The sequence below is a fragment of the Homalodisca vitripennis genome, chromosome 5 (genome assembly GCF_021130785.1).
Source record: "Homalodisca vitripennis isolate AUS2020 chromosome 5, UT_GWSS_2.1, whole genome shotgun sequence".
Lineage (NCBI taxonomy): Eukaryota > Metazoa > Arthropoda > Insecta > Hemiptera > Cicadellidae > Homalodisca > Homalodisca vitripennis.
In genome coordinates this window covers 181,911,869-181,927,341 of record NC_060211.1, presented here as the reverse complement: position 1 = coordinate 181,927,341, position 15,473 = coordinate 181,911,869, and the positions used below count along the sequence as shown (strand labels likewise).

The 15,473-nt window shown below is 37.3% G+C and overlaps 3 protein-coding genes across 3 annotated transcripts in view; all 3 read right to left on the bottom strand.

The window, feature by feature from the left end:
- Positions 1-4,689, bottom strand: part of LOC124363762 (nucleolin-like) — a 42,256-nt gene extending 37,567 nt beyond the window's left edge. The window contains exons 1-2 of the mRNA XM_046819025.1: positions 4,637-4,689; positions 2,677-2,863 (exon numbers count right to left, since the gene is read on the bottom strand). Coding sequence (XP_046674981.1) covers positions 2,677-2,863; positions 4,637-4,689 — 240 coding nt within the window. The remainder of the gene's footprint in view (positions 1-2,676; positions 2,864-4,636) is intronic.
- Positions 4,690-4,783: 94 nt separating this feature from the next.
- On the bottom strand, positions 4,784-7,680 carry LOC124363761. Its single transcript, XM_046819024.1, has 2 exons — positions 7,540-7,680; positions 4,784-5,364 (listed from the first exon to the last, which is right to left on the bottom strand). The coding sequence occupies exons 1-2, from the start codon at positions 7,678-7,680 to the stop codon at positions 5,071-5,073; spliced, it is 435 nt and encodes a 144-aa protein (XP_046674980.1). The 3' UTR covers positions 4,784-5,070.
- A 1,010-nt stretch (positions 7,681-8,690) lies between these two features.
- On the bottom strand, positions 8,691-10,010 carry LOC124363274 (nucleolin-like). Its single transcript, XM_046818484.1, has 3 exons — positions 9,898-10,010; positions 9,350-9,603; positions 8,691-9,076 (listed from the first exon to the last, which is right to left on the bottom strand). Exons 1-3 carry the CDS (start codon positions 9,938-9,940, stop codon positions 8,846-8,848), a joined length of 528 nt encoding a protein of 175 aa, XP_046674440.1. The 5' UTR covers positions 9,941-10,010; the 3' UTR covers positions 8,691-8,845.
- Positions 10,011-15,473: the final 5,463 nt, after the last annotated feature.

Below are 15,473 nucleotides of genomic sequence, written 5' to 3'. Positions count from 1 at the left end.
CCCCTATGGACTTCCCAACCCTCAGAAGATTAGAAGAACCACAAAAACAACGCTTCAGAAGTCTGATTCGTACTACCCCTTGCTTCATAGTGTTTTTTTTCCGCAACAAATCCGCTCCATCACTTACACTTTTATTAACCCACACTGTTCAATATCTTTCCCTGATTAACGTCTCCAATCTCCAACAGTCCCTTCTGCAACACCTATGTCAGCGGCACCTTCATTAACGACTCAAACCCGTAACTAACGATTTATAGCACTTAACTTTGTTTCTAAACTAACACTACGGTACCCGGTTTACGTTTTAAACTCATGATGCACTTAATCGTAAAAACAACACTAAGCAACGGCACAATAACGGAAACGAGAAAAGAGGAGCGAAACGAACAGGTTGCAGTGAGACTCAAACTGAACTTGGAACTGACGGAAGGTGACATTGTGACGAACACAGGTGGGGGCAAGTTCGGGTGGGGGGGGGGGGGGGTCTAAATTGTTATCCAAATTAACCTAGTTTACATGCAGTGGAAGTAGCTAGAAAAAATTCGAGCGGTGATTAAACCATCTGAGAATGTATAAAAAGAGCCCTACTCGCAAAATTTTATGAAATTAGTTTTTTGTAAAAGTTTATTCTCAGAGCGAATTGTAACCTTTTTAATTTACTTTCTCAGTTTCTCCATACTTGATTGTAATCATTCATTCATGTCAAGAGTAATTTAAGTTAGGATAGTTGTTGAATGACTTTGGTCATTTTTCTATATTTATGTTTTTTTAACATCCAATCAAAAGTTCTGGTTTACTCTATTTAGTTTTCTAGTATTCTTACCACATCCACTGTGATAAATCTTTAATACATCTTTTGTAGCGTAATTAATCATTTCCTTACTATTTAGTTTCTAGTTCTTATAAAACATCCACACAGATTATGCGTATGAATGTGTTGCTTTGTACTGTAATTTTAATTATCTTTCCATGGAATAAACAATATATACCGTCGAGTTAAGCCAATATGGCAAATTAAGATGAAATAATGACACTTTATTGCAATAATTCGTTGTCACCTCCTCACGTTTTTTTGTCAGTGTCTTGTGGAAAGGTACACTATAAAGAAGTTATGTTAAAATAAATAATTGAATTAATAAACATTAATGTATGTATAAGTTCTATATTAATTTCTATGTTTTTCATATATGTTCGGATAAAAAACGACTCATAATTCATAAAAGATAATAAATCATGTACCGATCCGAATCTATATAATGCTTGATCAGCCGCATGTTTCGGGGGTGTTGCCGGAACTACACGGCTCTGAACAGTCGCATGTTCGTGGGTATGTCGGAACTGCTCAGTCTGTATCAGCCGCATGTCGGGTTGTCGGAACTGCTCGGTTCTGGATCAGCCGCATGTTCGGGGTGTTTAGGAACTGACTCGGCAGTGATCAGCCGCATGTCGGGTGTTTGACTGCTTCAGGGCTCGTTCTGATCATCCGCAAGTCGGGGTTGTGTCGGAACTACTCGCACTGATCAGCCGCAAGTCGGTCGGAAACTGGAACGCTCTGTTCTGATCAGCCGCAAGTCGGTGCTGTCGGAACGACTCGGCGCTTCTGATCAGTCCGCATCGGGGTTATGTCGTCGGAAACTGCACAGTTCTGATAAGCCGCAATGTCGGGGTTTTCCGGAACTACTCGGCTCTGATCAGTCGCAATGTTCGGGGTATGTCGGAAACTGCTCAGTTCTGATCAGCCGCATGTCGGGGTTTGTCGGAAACTGCTCGGTTCTGATCAGCCGCATGTTCGGGGTTTTAGGAACTGCTCGGCTCTGCCCCCACTCCTTCTGTCCGAGGTTTCTGATCAGTCCATGTGGGTGGCCCACGAGGAGTTCGTGTCAACGATCCTTTGCCGACAGAGATAATTCGCGCACTCTGAGGCAATGCTGCCAACTGTCAGCGATCCAGTAGTTATTATACTCGTACATCGATGGTCGCAAGTCGTTACGTGGGTAACAGTCCAGGAGGCGGAGCCAATTTGTATGGTTTAAAAACAATGTTCACTATTTCAAAGGGGTCAAAATAGAAGGGTAGCGAAGGGGTTAAATACCTCTAAATTACCAATTAATTAAATAATCTTACATGGCATATTTGTTATTAGGTTAAAATCCTCACAATCATCAGACACGCTAATAACAATTATATCAGCGCCAGTCGACGACATAAAGAGACTAAAAATGATCTGGAATAAAGTAATGTAACTTTGTTTAAAGCGAAAAATTATTTAGTAGGTCAAGAATTTTACATTATATTTATACGTAAAATTAAGTCCCTTTTTCTTTTTATGCGGAGAACTCACAATACATTCTCGCAAGAACGTAGCCGGGAAAAAATGGGGAGGGGTACAGACAATTGATATTTTCCCGTAGTGGACGGACTGTAAGACCCCATTTTGTTCCTTAAAACGTTCTTGACCCGTTTCTTTGTTGAGAACTATCTTAAGCAGAACATCTCAGGAATACTGAATTATTTAAATAATAATGATCGTTTACTAAAAAGTAATTGAATATTTGGGGGGTCCGGACTCCTTGGGCCCCATTGCTGGCTACATCCTTGCAATCTTGTGATAAGAATAAACGTCAAAGTATGATATAGGCTACAGCAATTAAAGTTTACAGTAGAGAAGCTACTCACGTATGGGTCTTCCTTACGCTTGGACTGTATGATTCTATGTACTATCACGTAGATTCCACCCTGCGGCCTTTCTGCGCCAACAGACGACTTCGCCCTGGTAGAAGACGCTTTACTTTCCTGCCTGCGCTTGTAGCCCTCCGGGGAAATGTTGGTTTCAGCGCTCACCTTGTCCTCTCTCTCGCTGGAGCTAAGGGAAGAATAGAACGTATAGCCTTGTTACTGCAGTCATTTTAGTTTAGTCTTTTGCACTTTGTTATGTGTAAGGATGTACCGTCGGTTTTGGGTTAAGGTAGTCTTTTTTAAATCTCAACAATTCAGAACCCTTCAGAACAACTTACACCTGAAGAGAGAAAATAGAAACAATGAGTATTATTACTCCACGAGTAGCTTTAAGGTAGAAACTTTGAGTAGTTTGACCAGTTTCTTTAAAGGGACTGATATTTTCCCATAGTGGACAGAGAGTAAGGCCCATTTTGTTCCTTAAAAAGTTCTTGAACCATTTCTTTGTTGAGAACGATCTTTCAGCAGAACATCTCAATAATACTGAGTTATTTAAACAATGATAATCGTTTACTAAAAAAGTAATTGAAACATTGAAAATTTTGAGGGGGTCCGGAAACCTCGCTGGCTATGTCCTTGCATTCTCGTGAAAAACGCCATATAAAATTTAAAAAATACAGGGTATTTTAAGGAAATTACAATTTTTAGTTAGCTATTTATATGTTTAAAGTTTGTTTTTTTTGCCTGTATTTTATCACTAACAAATTACAAATGTCCGGAAAATCATGTCCGTCAAAAGTATAATTAAATGTGGTTTAGGGAAATCAAAAATATTTTCTACAAAACATTACTTGAGGAGATTTATTTCTGAAACCCATTTTATTCCCAGTATTGTCTTTTACATACATACTATAAAAAGTTCATAACTTTAACACCCAATACTTCTTCTGAATACAAGATGGCCTTAAAATCTACATGTCTTCAATTCCTCGTGTAACGATTAAAAAAACCATGGTTTTTTATTCTTCATGTCTTTAGGAAACACACCTTAACTGTGATCGAAAATTGTATTCAAATTTGCAAAAAGTTCACCCAATCTAACACAGACTGCAAAATGTGGCATTCAAGGACTGGCTTGCATGCTGTAGCTTACCGATCATTATCTAGCAAAATGCAATAGTAACTGCATGTTCTAAAGCTACAATATTTATGTTTGTAGAAAGTTTCCCTCTTCTTGGTTTTAGCTTCTTACTAAGAACTACAATCCATTCTATTCTATTAACAAAACCATATCTAGTACCTTTTTTTAAATAGACCTGTATCAATTACCCTAGCTATTGGCTTGAACTGACCTTGAACACTGATTTCTACATTTACAACTATCCACAATTTTAACATTGTCTCCAAGACAAGTTTCGGTTTTGGGATTTCCGGAAAGAACTAATGTTCGTCTGATCGTCTGTGCGATAATTCTTGAAAGGAAGGTCCTAGAGGCTTGAGCTTGGCAAATGCTTTGTTCCTCTTGATCCAAAAAAGCACTCTCGATTTTGGGGTAAAAGGTGAAAGGCCAGCTTGTCTTTCTGTGTTAACCCTTTCTATACACGGTTACATAGGATTATATTTTCTAAAAGTTTGGAGAGGAAGGTCTCCCAGGTCCCCCAAATACGCCGTTGCAATAACTAAGCAATAGATTGATTTTATTTGTCCAATTTAAATATATTCAAATACTTGATCGCGGACAGGGAGTATTACGCAGAATCAAAAGACGAATCTTTCCGGAAACAATATAACTATTTCGATCAGAGATCATGAAAACGAGGTTTGGAACCTTAGTCTGATGACAAGCTCTCTTTTAGCATTTTGATGGAACAAACCTTCCAATTGTGCTCCCCTTACAGGCTAACTAAGTCTAGAATTACACAACACATCGTCATTTCTCATTCCCTTCAAAATTATTTACTTTCTTTTAAACATGCTCTGGATCACTTTCGTAGCTGAATAGTCTCTATGCATTGTTGATAGAAGTGTAACGGGTTGAGTCGCCAAATATAGCAATGGGCCACGTTAATTTATTTCATTTTAATGAGCGGTCTAAAGTCGTTGGACTTTGGGTCTGAGTTAGATATAGGGAAGGTTCGAATCCTGTATGTGACCGTTGTACTTTTTATCAGTACCATCGATCTTGTACTGTATCGACTCTCCTCTTTATCTGTATGATAAGATCCTCGCACAGGCCAATGGCCCATGAGGACGAACGGAGTAAGGATTACAAAGGGATTGGCTTCTCCTTGAAAAAAAATTATATTGATATTACCATTGTCAAGAAAAGGAGTAATCAAAATGCACAAACAGACAAACCGTAAAAATGTTTGAAGCACTCGATAGTTTCAATGCTTAGCCTATATCCCAATAATACAATAGTATCACAGTTTTTATTCTACTTGCCGATTTTGATCTTGCTTTCGCTTTCCTTGTTTCCTCGCGGAAAGATGTTTTCCTTGGTGGTAGACGTCTCTTCAGGTCGAACACAGATGGGACAGCTCCAGCAGTCAGCCGTACACGATCTCTCTTCACCGTCAGGACCGAGCCGTCCAGCCTGACAACCGAGTCCTCTCGCACGACGAAGTGGTCCTCGAAGTGACGAATGCACACGACCGAACGTCTGCTAGGCGTAAAGTTCCAGTCGATCTATCGTTCTCAACCATTCACGGCGTAAATCATCGTTCTGGGGAAATTGAAAAACATTCACTGACCCCTTTCCACCGTGGTTACTTCGACACCCTGGTACACAACACGATGATGGCATATTGTTGAACTACACGCAGTTAAAACAGTAGAGTATAAACCTCTTGCTAATATCAACATTGGTGTTCAGTTAAATCAAACGGCACAGCAATCGAGATAATTATTTGACGAATGAGTAGAGTGTAACCTCAGATACTGTATTGAGTGCGATCTGCTGTTCAGGCAGTGGGAGAACGCGGCGGAGATGGCGTTTCGTGTGACGTCATTCCTGCTTGGCAAGGTGACCTTGATGCAACGTTGCCACATTTCGCGGCCTAGGTTGAACGCAGCCAGTAGGCTCCACGCGCATGCCCCGCTCCAGGTGATGACGTCATCTAGACAGGCTCGCGCTCGAGGCACTCTGTGTATAATTCATCCTTTGATCGTATTGAACGCTCTCCATTGTTTCGAGTAATTAAAAAGGATCTTATCTCACAAACTCGGAGGTGATGCTCCGAAAGGCGCAGAATATTTCTGTGGCACGAAGAAACACGATACCTAATGTATTTTTAACTATTTAGATCAATTATATAATTTGAATGGTCGGTCACGTTTTAATTTAAAATATTGTAACGTTATCCAAAGATTTCAATCTCATATAAGTGCGAGTTTTTTTAAGGAGGAGCCGATCACCTTTTAAGCCTCATTCTGCCCGTCCTCATGGGCCACTGGCCTGTTCGAAGGTCTTATCAAACAGAATAAGGGGGAGAGTCGATACAGTACAAGGTCGATGGTAAAAAGTGCTACGGTCACAGACAGGAGTCGAACCTGTGCTATCTCTAACTTAAAGTCTAACGTCTTAGACCGTTCGTTCGGCCATAGGCACTCTGAAGGACAAAATAAAAAGTCGTCCAGTCCAGGATATTTACTTTTAATAAAATAATTGCCTTCAGATAACTATTGATGTCAGGACCGTGAAGTTCTTCTTCCATCACTAACTGAAACCTTTAAAATTATCCCTAAGCTTCAATAATGAACCTTTTGATATGGTTTGTAGCTATTTTTTTTCTAGTCTTTTCTTTATCTACCATGTTTACTAGCGTCCTATGGGTACATTTTTCATCAAGTAGGCTCTGTACCAGCAACCATCTCTGATAATTAATTTTATTCTCTACAATCTGTGAAATGTGTTTGGGTGTCCTGAGAACTCATGGATGATTTATAAAGCCATCAAACCTTTCGTTTTCTTTAAATTCACAGCGTAATTCGTCTTTATGAATCACGGGTGTGGAGAATGTTGTTCCTTTGAATCAGTAGGCTGCAAAGTTTAAGTGGACATGCTTCACTGGATTCATGACACATTTTCGACACATTGAACTGCTGCTCTTATACTATGAAATACCAATTACATCATCTGCGTTTCAGCTCAAATCGAGGATTTAATTCTGAAGGTAATTATTGTCGATAAAGAACAGAAAGAAAGATTTTTAAATCTTCCTAGCCCTGGAAGTTTTGAGATATAGTTTTTGATTATGTTTCTAGTTGCATCTAGCTACCAAAACATACTAGCAATTTTCTCTGCCTTAACCTCCTGAGTCTAGAGTGCCTAAATATAGGCACTAGGTCTCAACCTACCTTGAGTCCCAAATATTTATGGAGCAAATTGGACCAAACGCCTAAGTGCCATTTTTTAGGCAATCATTCCGACCCCACTTGAGTCCCAGGGTAAAAAAAGTGTTAATTCTTTTACAATTAAGGTTAAATTATGTTCTCATATCATTGTTGTTTGAGAAAAATCACATTATGTATTTTTTACGTTATTACAAATGGTGTTATAGATGTCCTAAAAATAGGCACTTAGGTCTTCAGAGGAAAAAAATATTAACGCAGGACCTTAATTGAAAATGTTTTATTATTACATGTATAAGTATAAAAAGAGTTGTTTAGAAGGCATTTTACATTTATTTGTAAAAGTTCATCTTGGAGTCACTGTGAAAAGTTCACTTCGAATGGAACTTTCGGAAACAATATCCGCCCCACCTACCAAACAAAGATACACATTACACTTTACACAATATACAGTAGATTTTTTTCTTGCAATTCTGCATAGCAACACCTTTTTTGAATTCCTTTTGTAACCTCAGGTAGATGAGCTGCTTCTTCAATTCTTTTTTCCTGGAGTAGGGTCAGCCCGTACTCGTCTGTCCTCCAAATGGGGTTATCCACCTTATCTTCTAGATCTTTGTCATTCGAAGCAACAGCTTCATTGGCTGAGTTCATCTCAATTAGCAACTCCCCAAATTTAAGTTTAAAAGTCCTGAATTGCGGAATTCTTTTGGCTGGAATTTGTATTTTTTGTTTGGTTTCCCGCATCTGAAGCCAACTGTTACTAAGGCTCAAATCAAAGAAATGAAGGATACATCTCAATGTCCAATTTCTTTGTCCGGGCTCGTGAGGAGCAATACGATAGCATTCTATCAGCTAAGTTCTACGCCTCCCATTTTTTGCATTATATGCATTGATAACTTTAGGTTGAGAAACATTGATAAACTGTTTTGCTGGCCTTAGACCAACCTTTTTACTTCACACAAAGGCTCGATTGACTCAGCAGTAGATATCATACATACACAGTTGTTGTCTAACCACTTTGTTATAGCTACTTTTCCCTCTGTCTTTGTTCCATTTTTATCTTTTTCTTCTCTTACAGTGCAAAAACTGGTGCCCCTTTCATTTGCTTTCTTAAACTCTTTGTCACTTGGAAGGTCAGTAGTTTCGGGAATTCTGTCTTTCCTGATTGTTCCAGTTAATCTAAAACCTTTTTTCAGGAGTTCGTCAGCAAGCCTAACTGAAGTGAAAAATCTATCGGCATACAATGTGTGGCCGGGAACTAAAGACCTAGTAAGCTGAAGGACAGCTGATTCACACTGCCAGAATTGCTCAAGTTCTGGGTTTTCTACGTATGTGGCTGGTCCTTGATAAACAGTAAAATCACAAACAATTCCGTTTGGATTAGCAAGAACATAAACTTTCAAACCCGTTGGGTTGGGTTTGTTGGGTATGTGTTGCTTGACTAGACACGTTCCAGAAAAAGGCACTATCATCTCGTCGATACTCAATTCCTGTGGTTTGTTCTGTTTTCAAAACAGCCCTCTAAGATTCGGTCAAGTAAAGTTCTTACCTTCCACAGCCTATCAGCTTTTTCTTTCGTCTGCTGTAATTTCGTTATCAAAAACAAGTTTTATCCAGTTCCTAATAAGGAAAAAGCGATCTCTCGCCATGTTGTTTTGCTACAAGTGGAATCCTCCACTTTTTTTCCCAACACATTCTAATCAATGGTACTTGTAGAGCTGAAATCACAAAGTTTATGCCTAGCCAAATTTTTAACTCAGGTAGTCTTAGTTTTAGGTCCTTTCCTGTTTTCAACAAGTAGTTCTGATTTGATTTCTCAACTATTTTTTTTAAGAATATCATCGTCGAAATACTGCTGTACATACTGTTCAGCTGTCCAGTCATCACTGTCGATAGGTAGGTATGCTGGTTGAGCAATCGTCAAAGGTGTCGGATTGAATGGTCCTGTCCTCCATGGGGGTGAAAAATCCTTGTCCTGATTTTTCGTTTTTCTCGATTTCTTAGCCCCATCTCCCTTTTTCTTAGTGAGCGCCTTCTTCCTCTTTCCCTGGAACAAAACAATTCCATAATATTTTTGCTACTTTCAAACAATTAAATAAAAAGATTGTTAAATAAAATAATCTTGAAATTACTAAACTTTTCTCTCAATGGTTCCAGAATTAAACAACCTGACATACATATTTTTTTACTTCCTTTAAATGTACTAAGCTTTGTTATAGCAACCTTATTATAAAATTACAAGGACTATAATACATATTTTAGTAATAATTTCAAATACATGAGATAATAAGTAATTTTGGAATTCAGGTAGTTATCTTACTTCTTTTCGCTGGATTGCTTCTGGTTGTGGATCCTCTTCTGACGTGTCTTCCTTACGATCCGGCTCATTGGGAGGCTCGTATGTGGGGTCTTCATCGGTGTCATCACTCCAATTTCCAATAACTTCATTCACATCAAAAAAGCGGTCTCTGTGTCTCAACAAGTCCCCTTCTTCATCATCATCATTTAACGCGCCCTCAATCTCAGAATCATCTAGATTGACTGGTTCGTAGTGAGGGTTTTGATTGCCTTGACCTAAAAACACATAAATAATCAACTACATTATATATTTGTCAGCTGTTATATTATTTTTTTAAAGAAAAACATTTTAGCTAACGACCTAAGTGACTAAAAAAAGGAACTATAAAAATATGGGTTTATAGTCTATAGCGCCTAAGTGCCTATTTTTAGGAACTACAAAAATAAACCTGTTATAGCTACTTTAAACAAAAGCCGATTGTCACAATTTATCGTTTAAAATGCAGACATAGTTCTTATCTAATGATATCAGTACGAGCTAAGGCTAAAATATATTAATAAAGTACTTACATGAACGTTTTGGCCGGTCACGTTTTTCTGGAGGGTCAGTCATTTTTAGGTTAAGAAGACTGGAGCATACCTAGAGCATTCTGGTGGCAAAACTTTGCACTACTATGGCCAAAAACTGTTTCTTTCTATCAAGTGCTGCGACCTGAATGGGAATAACACAACTAGGAGGGACTCTGTGAATTTTTTTTTGCGAGTGGCTAAAAATAGCCACTTAGGTCTTTGACCCACTTTAGAGGGATGGTTGTCCAGGACTCAAGCACAGTCAGGCACTTGTACTAAATATAGCCACTTAGGATTTTGACACTTTAAAACACAGATTTACTCTGGGACTCAGGAGGTTAAATAGACTAATTATTAATTAATTAATTTTAAAAACATTCCTTTGAAGAGGAATATAAATCGTCATTGTTTCTTCCCTCTTTGATGTCTGAATTTTATTTTCGGCCACCCAGTTCATTCTTTGCCAATTTGCTTTCTTTTTTATTACTTGTTTGTATTTTTCCTAATTACTCTCCCATAGAAATAAATAATCTGCATAACATGTTCAGTGTGCCGTCTATTACCAAATGTCCATATTTACTTTTTTAAATTGTTAATGCCGTAAACGGAAATTGGTGAATTTAAAATAACAAATGTATTGTTTACAATAATTACTGTCTCGCCTACATGATTACGCTCAAGAAACATGTAGATTATCATCTACACATCTCTATCAAGACAGAGAGAATGAACAAGATTAACTGTAGAGGAGCGCTGTGACCAAGTGACGTCATCTGCGCAGTTTGCCACTGCGCACACAGTTCCGGAATCCTACCGTCCAGTCCAGTTTCTATGGTTACTGCCTCCTCCCCTATGACGCGATCTCTTACTAACGTCACTAACCAGTTATCGATTGCTGAACCCATAGATTACAATAAGACCAATAGATAGGACATCGGGTGCTCGCAGGTGAAGCCACTGCGGAGCGGCTAATACTCAACAATATGGCGGCGCGGGCGTGAGTCACCCTACTGAGGAGCGCGTCGCCTTGCACCCCCGCTCTTCACTTCGCCCTTGTCGAGCTTACTGTAGTGACCTGCTATAACCACTCTGCTTACTGGCGTGTGCTTCCGGCGTGTTGCTAAACATCTTGTTGTTTACTCTTGTTTAACTTGTTTATGTTGTGGATGATGTTGTCTTCACAAACACACAATGCCTATGTCATGTGTTGCTTTTGGGTGCTTCAATAAAAAAGGAAAAATTAAACTTTCAACCAGAAGATTGTTCCTTCAGGATCAATTTCTCAGAATTCGGACTGTTTGATAAAGCGTCAATAAACTAACATTTATAATATATGACTTAAAACTTCCTCCTCTTCTCAACTGAGTATTACAGATTAGTTACAATTAATTAACTGAGTTGTAAAGTTGAAACTATATTTTATTGTACATTTAAGTAATTTTCCATACTTTAATATAATTCATCTATAAATCTTACTTATTGCCTTACTAATTGTATAATAAATGTTTACAGACTTAACAAAATATTTTATTGAACCTTTATACACTTTGGTACAATATGTAAACATAAACTTTTTGATATTGTATTTTGGGATATTTTGAGCTGAAGGATTATAAGGTTTAAAGTCATGTTTCCCTCATCTAATAATTTACCCGCATATACAAACTTTGCTCATATTATAGTATATATGCAAAAAATAAATAGCAAATAAACTCTTAGTTATTCTTAGTTTAGAGTATTGACTCAGATTGAATTCCTTCCTTAATTACATAACTTATGTGATTTTATTTGAAGTAATTACTGTAAACAAGTACAAATAAAGGGTATTCTACTCACTTTTTATAATATGCTATAATATACGATACGAGGAAACAGATGGCCCGGCACGGAGCGTTGAGCTCCAAGCGGTCGCGGCACTCGTAAACTAACGGCTCACAAACAATAACTTTCTGGCCAAACCATAAGAGCTAATTAAAAAAGAAAATATGTTCTGAAAACTTCAACTATTCAACAACATTTTTCCACCGTTTTTAAACTTGCCTGACCAAAAAACGGCAAAAGTAGCAGCCGACTAACTTTTTTATGTCAAGTTTTAAAATGTAAACATAATTCTCGACTTTATTTAATTATTTAAATTGCAAAACTAATTTTTTTTTGAACATTTGAATGATACCACAGGCATCCATAGCTTATTGACTTTACTCATACAAAATTTCAAAGTATTTTCTTTATTCTAAGTAGGGTAAATCACGAGTTGATTGAAACGGGAGAACTGAATTTTTTACACTAATCGGAGCGTAGTTTTGAGTTTCTATCCCACGACAACATGGCGGACCTGGCTTCACCTGCCCCAATGTTGGCAAGATAGGCATAGCCCATCTATTTGGTCTTATTGTAATCTATGGCTGAACCTTTCTTTTAGCTCATCTGCCATCTAGTTTCAGATTTATTGGATTCCTCTAACCTCCAGGTATAAAATATGCTATATGGCAATAGCGGCAGGCTACTAGATATAATTTTAGTACCGGTACCTTTCTACCAATTAATTCTATTTAAAACACTGGCCGTGTTATAGGCCTTTTAGGTTAAGAAATATATTTTAACCAACTACACTTATTTTTATAACAAACATAACAATGATAGCCTCCCATCAATATTTACATCTAACCAAACTTAATTTAATATAATATGTCAACATAAAGACGAAGGTTTCTGTAACAAATCAAGGGGAGCTATATAAGTTCTTCTGCGCCCATGTTGTATTTAACTGGTTGAGAACTACCCCAACCAACTGAACATTGGAGGGGATTGGACAAGGAATTAATCATTTTTCTGATTTAGCTGTCCTGTATAGTTATTATACTTTGATAGTAAAAGAATTTCTCAATATTATAAATGTGAACTTTCTTTCTTTGTAACAAAAAGAAGTCAGAACAATCAAAATGTATATTCTTACCTTACATTAACCACGTCTCCGTGTTGAATAGACGCCAGGTTATCTTCAAGTTTCTCGTATTCGTGTTTTAACCGGATCTGTGGTGGTTGCAACACGTAAAGTTATCCCAGTTTTATCTTGCGCAACGTTTTCTCCTCGGCAAATGGAGGGATCAACATTCAAACGTTCGTTAACGAGCTTCTTATTTTCCCTTCGCTGGATTTTTCTGTCATTGTGAATTGCCTGGAGAGGATTTTCTTCTATCGGTGCCATTAAATTGAGGGACGGAACCGCACCAGGCTTCAACAGCCTCTTCGGTGTAATTTTTAAAAGTTCCGCCTTTAAATCCCGTTTGTAATCTTCGTCCGTGAAATGGTCCGAGCAAACGGAAGCGTAGCGATAGTTAATCTTATCGGATCGCCTGCACCGCTGTATCCACTGTTTATACATTCCTTCGTCTGTAGGAAACCTGTGATATACGACTCTGTCCTCTGTTGAATTCCTCGTTTCTGCGCGTTTGTTTCTACAGCCAGCCACCACACATCTGTCACCGGGCATTTTCCAGAAGTAGAGTTATCGCAATTTAAATGTTACACAACACCAATGAAAAACCACCAAGCGACATGCATCGAAACACACAGACAGACGTACAGCAGCAAACGGAGCGGGAGTCACGTATTGTGGCGAGGCGGAGGTCGGCTGGTGACGTAATGCGCGTCCGATATGCGCACTCGTCTCAGGCAGAGCTCCTCCCGTGTGTGTTCAATGGGGCGATCTTCGATCATGCCAGGTGGTGAGAAAGAGTGGGGGCAGAGCCGAGCAGTACCGATAAATCCCGAACATTCCTGACAAACCCTGTACATGCGGCTGATAGCGATATCAGTTCGGAACGGTTCTGATTTCTATATCTTACGAATTAATGAGTCGTTTTATATCCGAATTAATGAGTCGTTTTATATCCGAACATATCTGCAAAACATAGAAATTATATCGAATTAATTATATTAATATTGAACTTTCTTTATAACTCCAAAGATACTTTACAAAATGTGAGATGGTGCACAACGAATAAAATGTCATAATCTAGAATAGAATAGAAAAATTATTTATTTTCTTGAAAATATGTACAATAGTAAAATTATATAAACATCATTTATACCTTAAGCACAAACACAAACATTGCTCCTTAGTTGTAGACACAATTGACATGAGAATAAAAATAAAACAATGTTACTTTTTGTTAAAGAAATATGAACATGTCTTTTTTTATTTTAATACAGCTAGGGTACATCAATAAACAAAATTCAAGAAAACAAAATAGGACCTCAAAAGGCAAGGAACTGCCTGTGTAGAGGCTCCAACTTTCTTAGAAAAACAAAAGAAAACAACACTCAAGCAAATGAAATTAACAAATAAATTCAAATACGATAAATCTTCCCATTTAAACTAAGCTTTAATAAAACAAATTTGAATAAAAAACACATTATATAATTTTCAAAGTCTAAAGCTAATTCAGTACATAAAATGCCATAAATATAAATTATAACCATATCCAGTTATCTTTTTGTGATATTGGAATATATTCAAATTAATAGGACAAAAGCAACATATTATAATGTGGAGTCCTTAATTGGTAGTAAATAAATTAATAATTACTTAACCAAAAACATAATTATAGAAATATGACAAAATCGAATGACAACTACCTGACTTTAAATACCTAACATAGCACGTGACATCATTAATAAATACAAAATTGTCCTAGTTATATTATATTACTGTACAGATTTATGATACAATTACACAAATTTATATAATTTATTGAAGTCTGCCATTGTCACTCAGAAGGCTTAAGTCTAGGCAAATCTCCAACTTTTTCTCCTCTGTGAGGCTTCTCTGCGATAATTTTTTTTTTTTCTTTTTCGTGGAAACATAACTCCTTTGTTTGGTAATATTGGTATTACCTGGTTGCCTTCTGTTACACTCTTCTTCCTAAAACATAAATTCGATAAATTTGACAGAATTTTCCGTGGCATAGTTTTGAGCTACTATTACTTGTTTTAAATTTAATTCAATTTAAATTTTACTACTAAACAATAAATAGTGGTTTAATTAAAACTGGTCATAAAGTGATTGGACTTACCTTAACTGGTATCTGCGCAGTAGTGGCCATTGCCTCTAATGTAGTTAACATTTGTGTGAATAGTGTGATAAGTGTCATGTGTCGTCTGGCGTACGCGATTATAATGCTGATCTGATCTATAGTACATGGCAATTATCGAATAATTTCTAACTAATAGTAATGTAACCTACAAATTATATTTATTTGATTAAGGCAGTTGGAAAATGCAATGAACCAAATATAATGTTACGAAACAATTTTATTGGTTTACATTTTAATACAAAAGATGCAATTAAAAAACTCAACTTAATTGTTGATTTTGTGTTTGGAGACCCTGAAGATAATTCTTTAACTACTATGCTAAGTAGGGCTCTTTTTAATCCTCCTGGATGTTTAATCCACCCTCGAATGTTTTATAGCTACGCCACTGAATGTAACGAAGTTACTTTGTTACATTAGACTTCCTTACGTCTTTTTTGGTATTTCGATACTCCGTTGTATTGGTTTATTTGTATGTAG

What these genes read in the sequence shown, in the direction of transcription:
- LOC124363761 (XM_046819024.1), bottom strand. Translation starts at nt 7,680, where the DNA reads ATGAACTCAGCCAATGAAGCTGTTGCTTCGAATGACAAAGATCTAGAA. An exon ending in AAGCAGCTCATCTACCTGAG is followed by an intron (nt 5,365 to 7,539) that starts GTTACAAAAGGA and finishes TGAGAACGATAG; the next exon opens with ATCGACTGGAACTTTACGCC.
- LOC124363274 (XM_046818484.1), bottom strand. Translation starts at nt 9,940, where the DNA reads ATGACTGACCCTCCAGAAAAACGTGACCGGCCAAAACGTTCAT. An exon ending in TGACCGGCCAAAACGTTCAT is followed by an intron (nt 9,604 to 9,897) that starts GTAAGTACTTTA and finishes ATGTGTTTTTAG; the next exon opens with GTCAAGGCAATCAAAACCCT. An exon ending in AAGCAATCCAGCGAAAAGAA is followed by an intron (nt 9,077 to 9,349) that starts GTAAGATAACTA and finishes GTTTTGTTCCAG; the next exon opens with GGAAAGAGGAAGAAGGCGCT.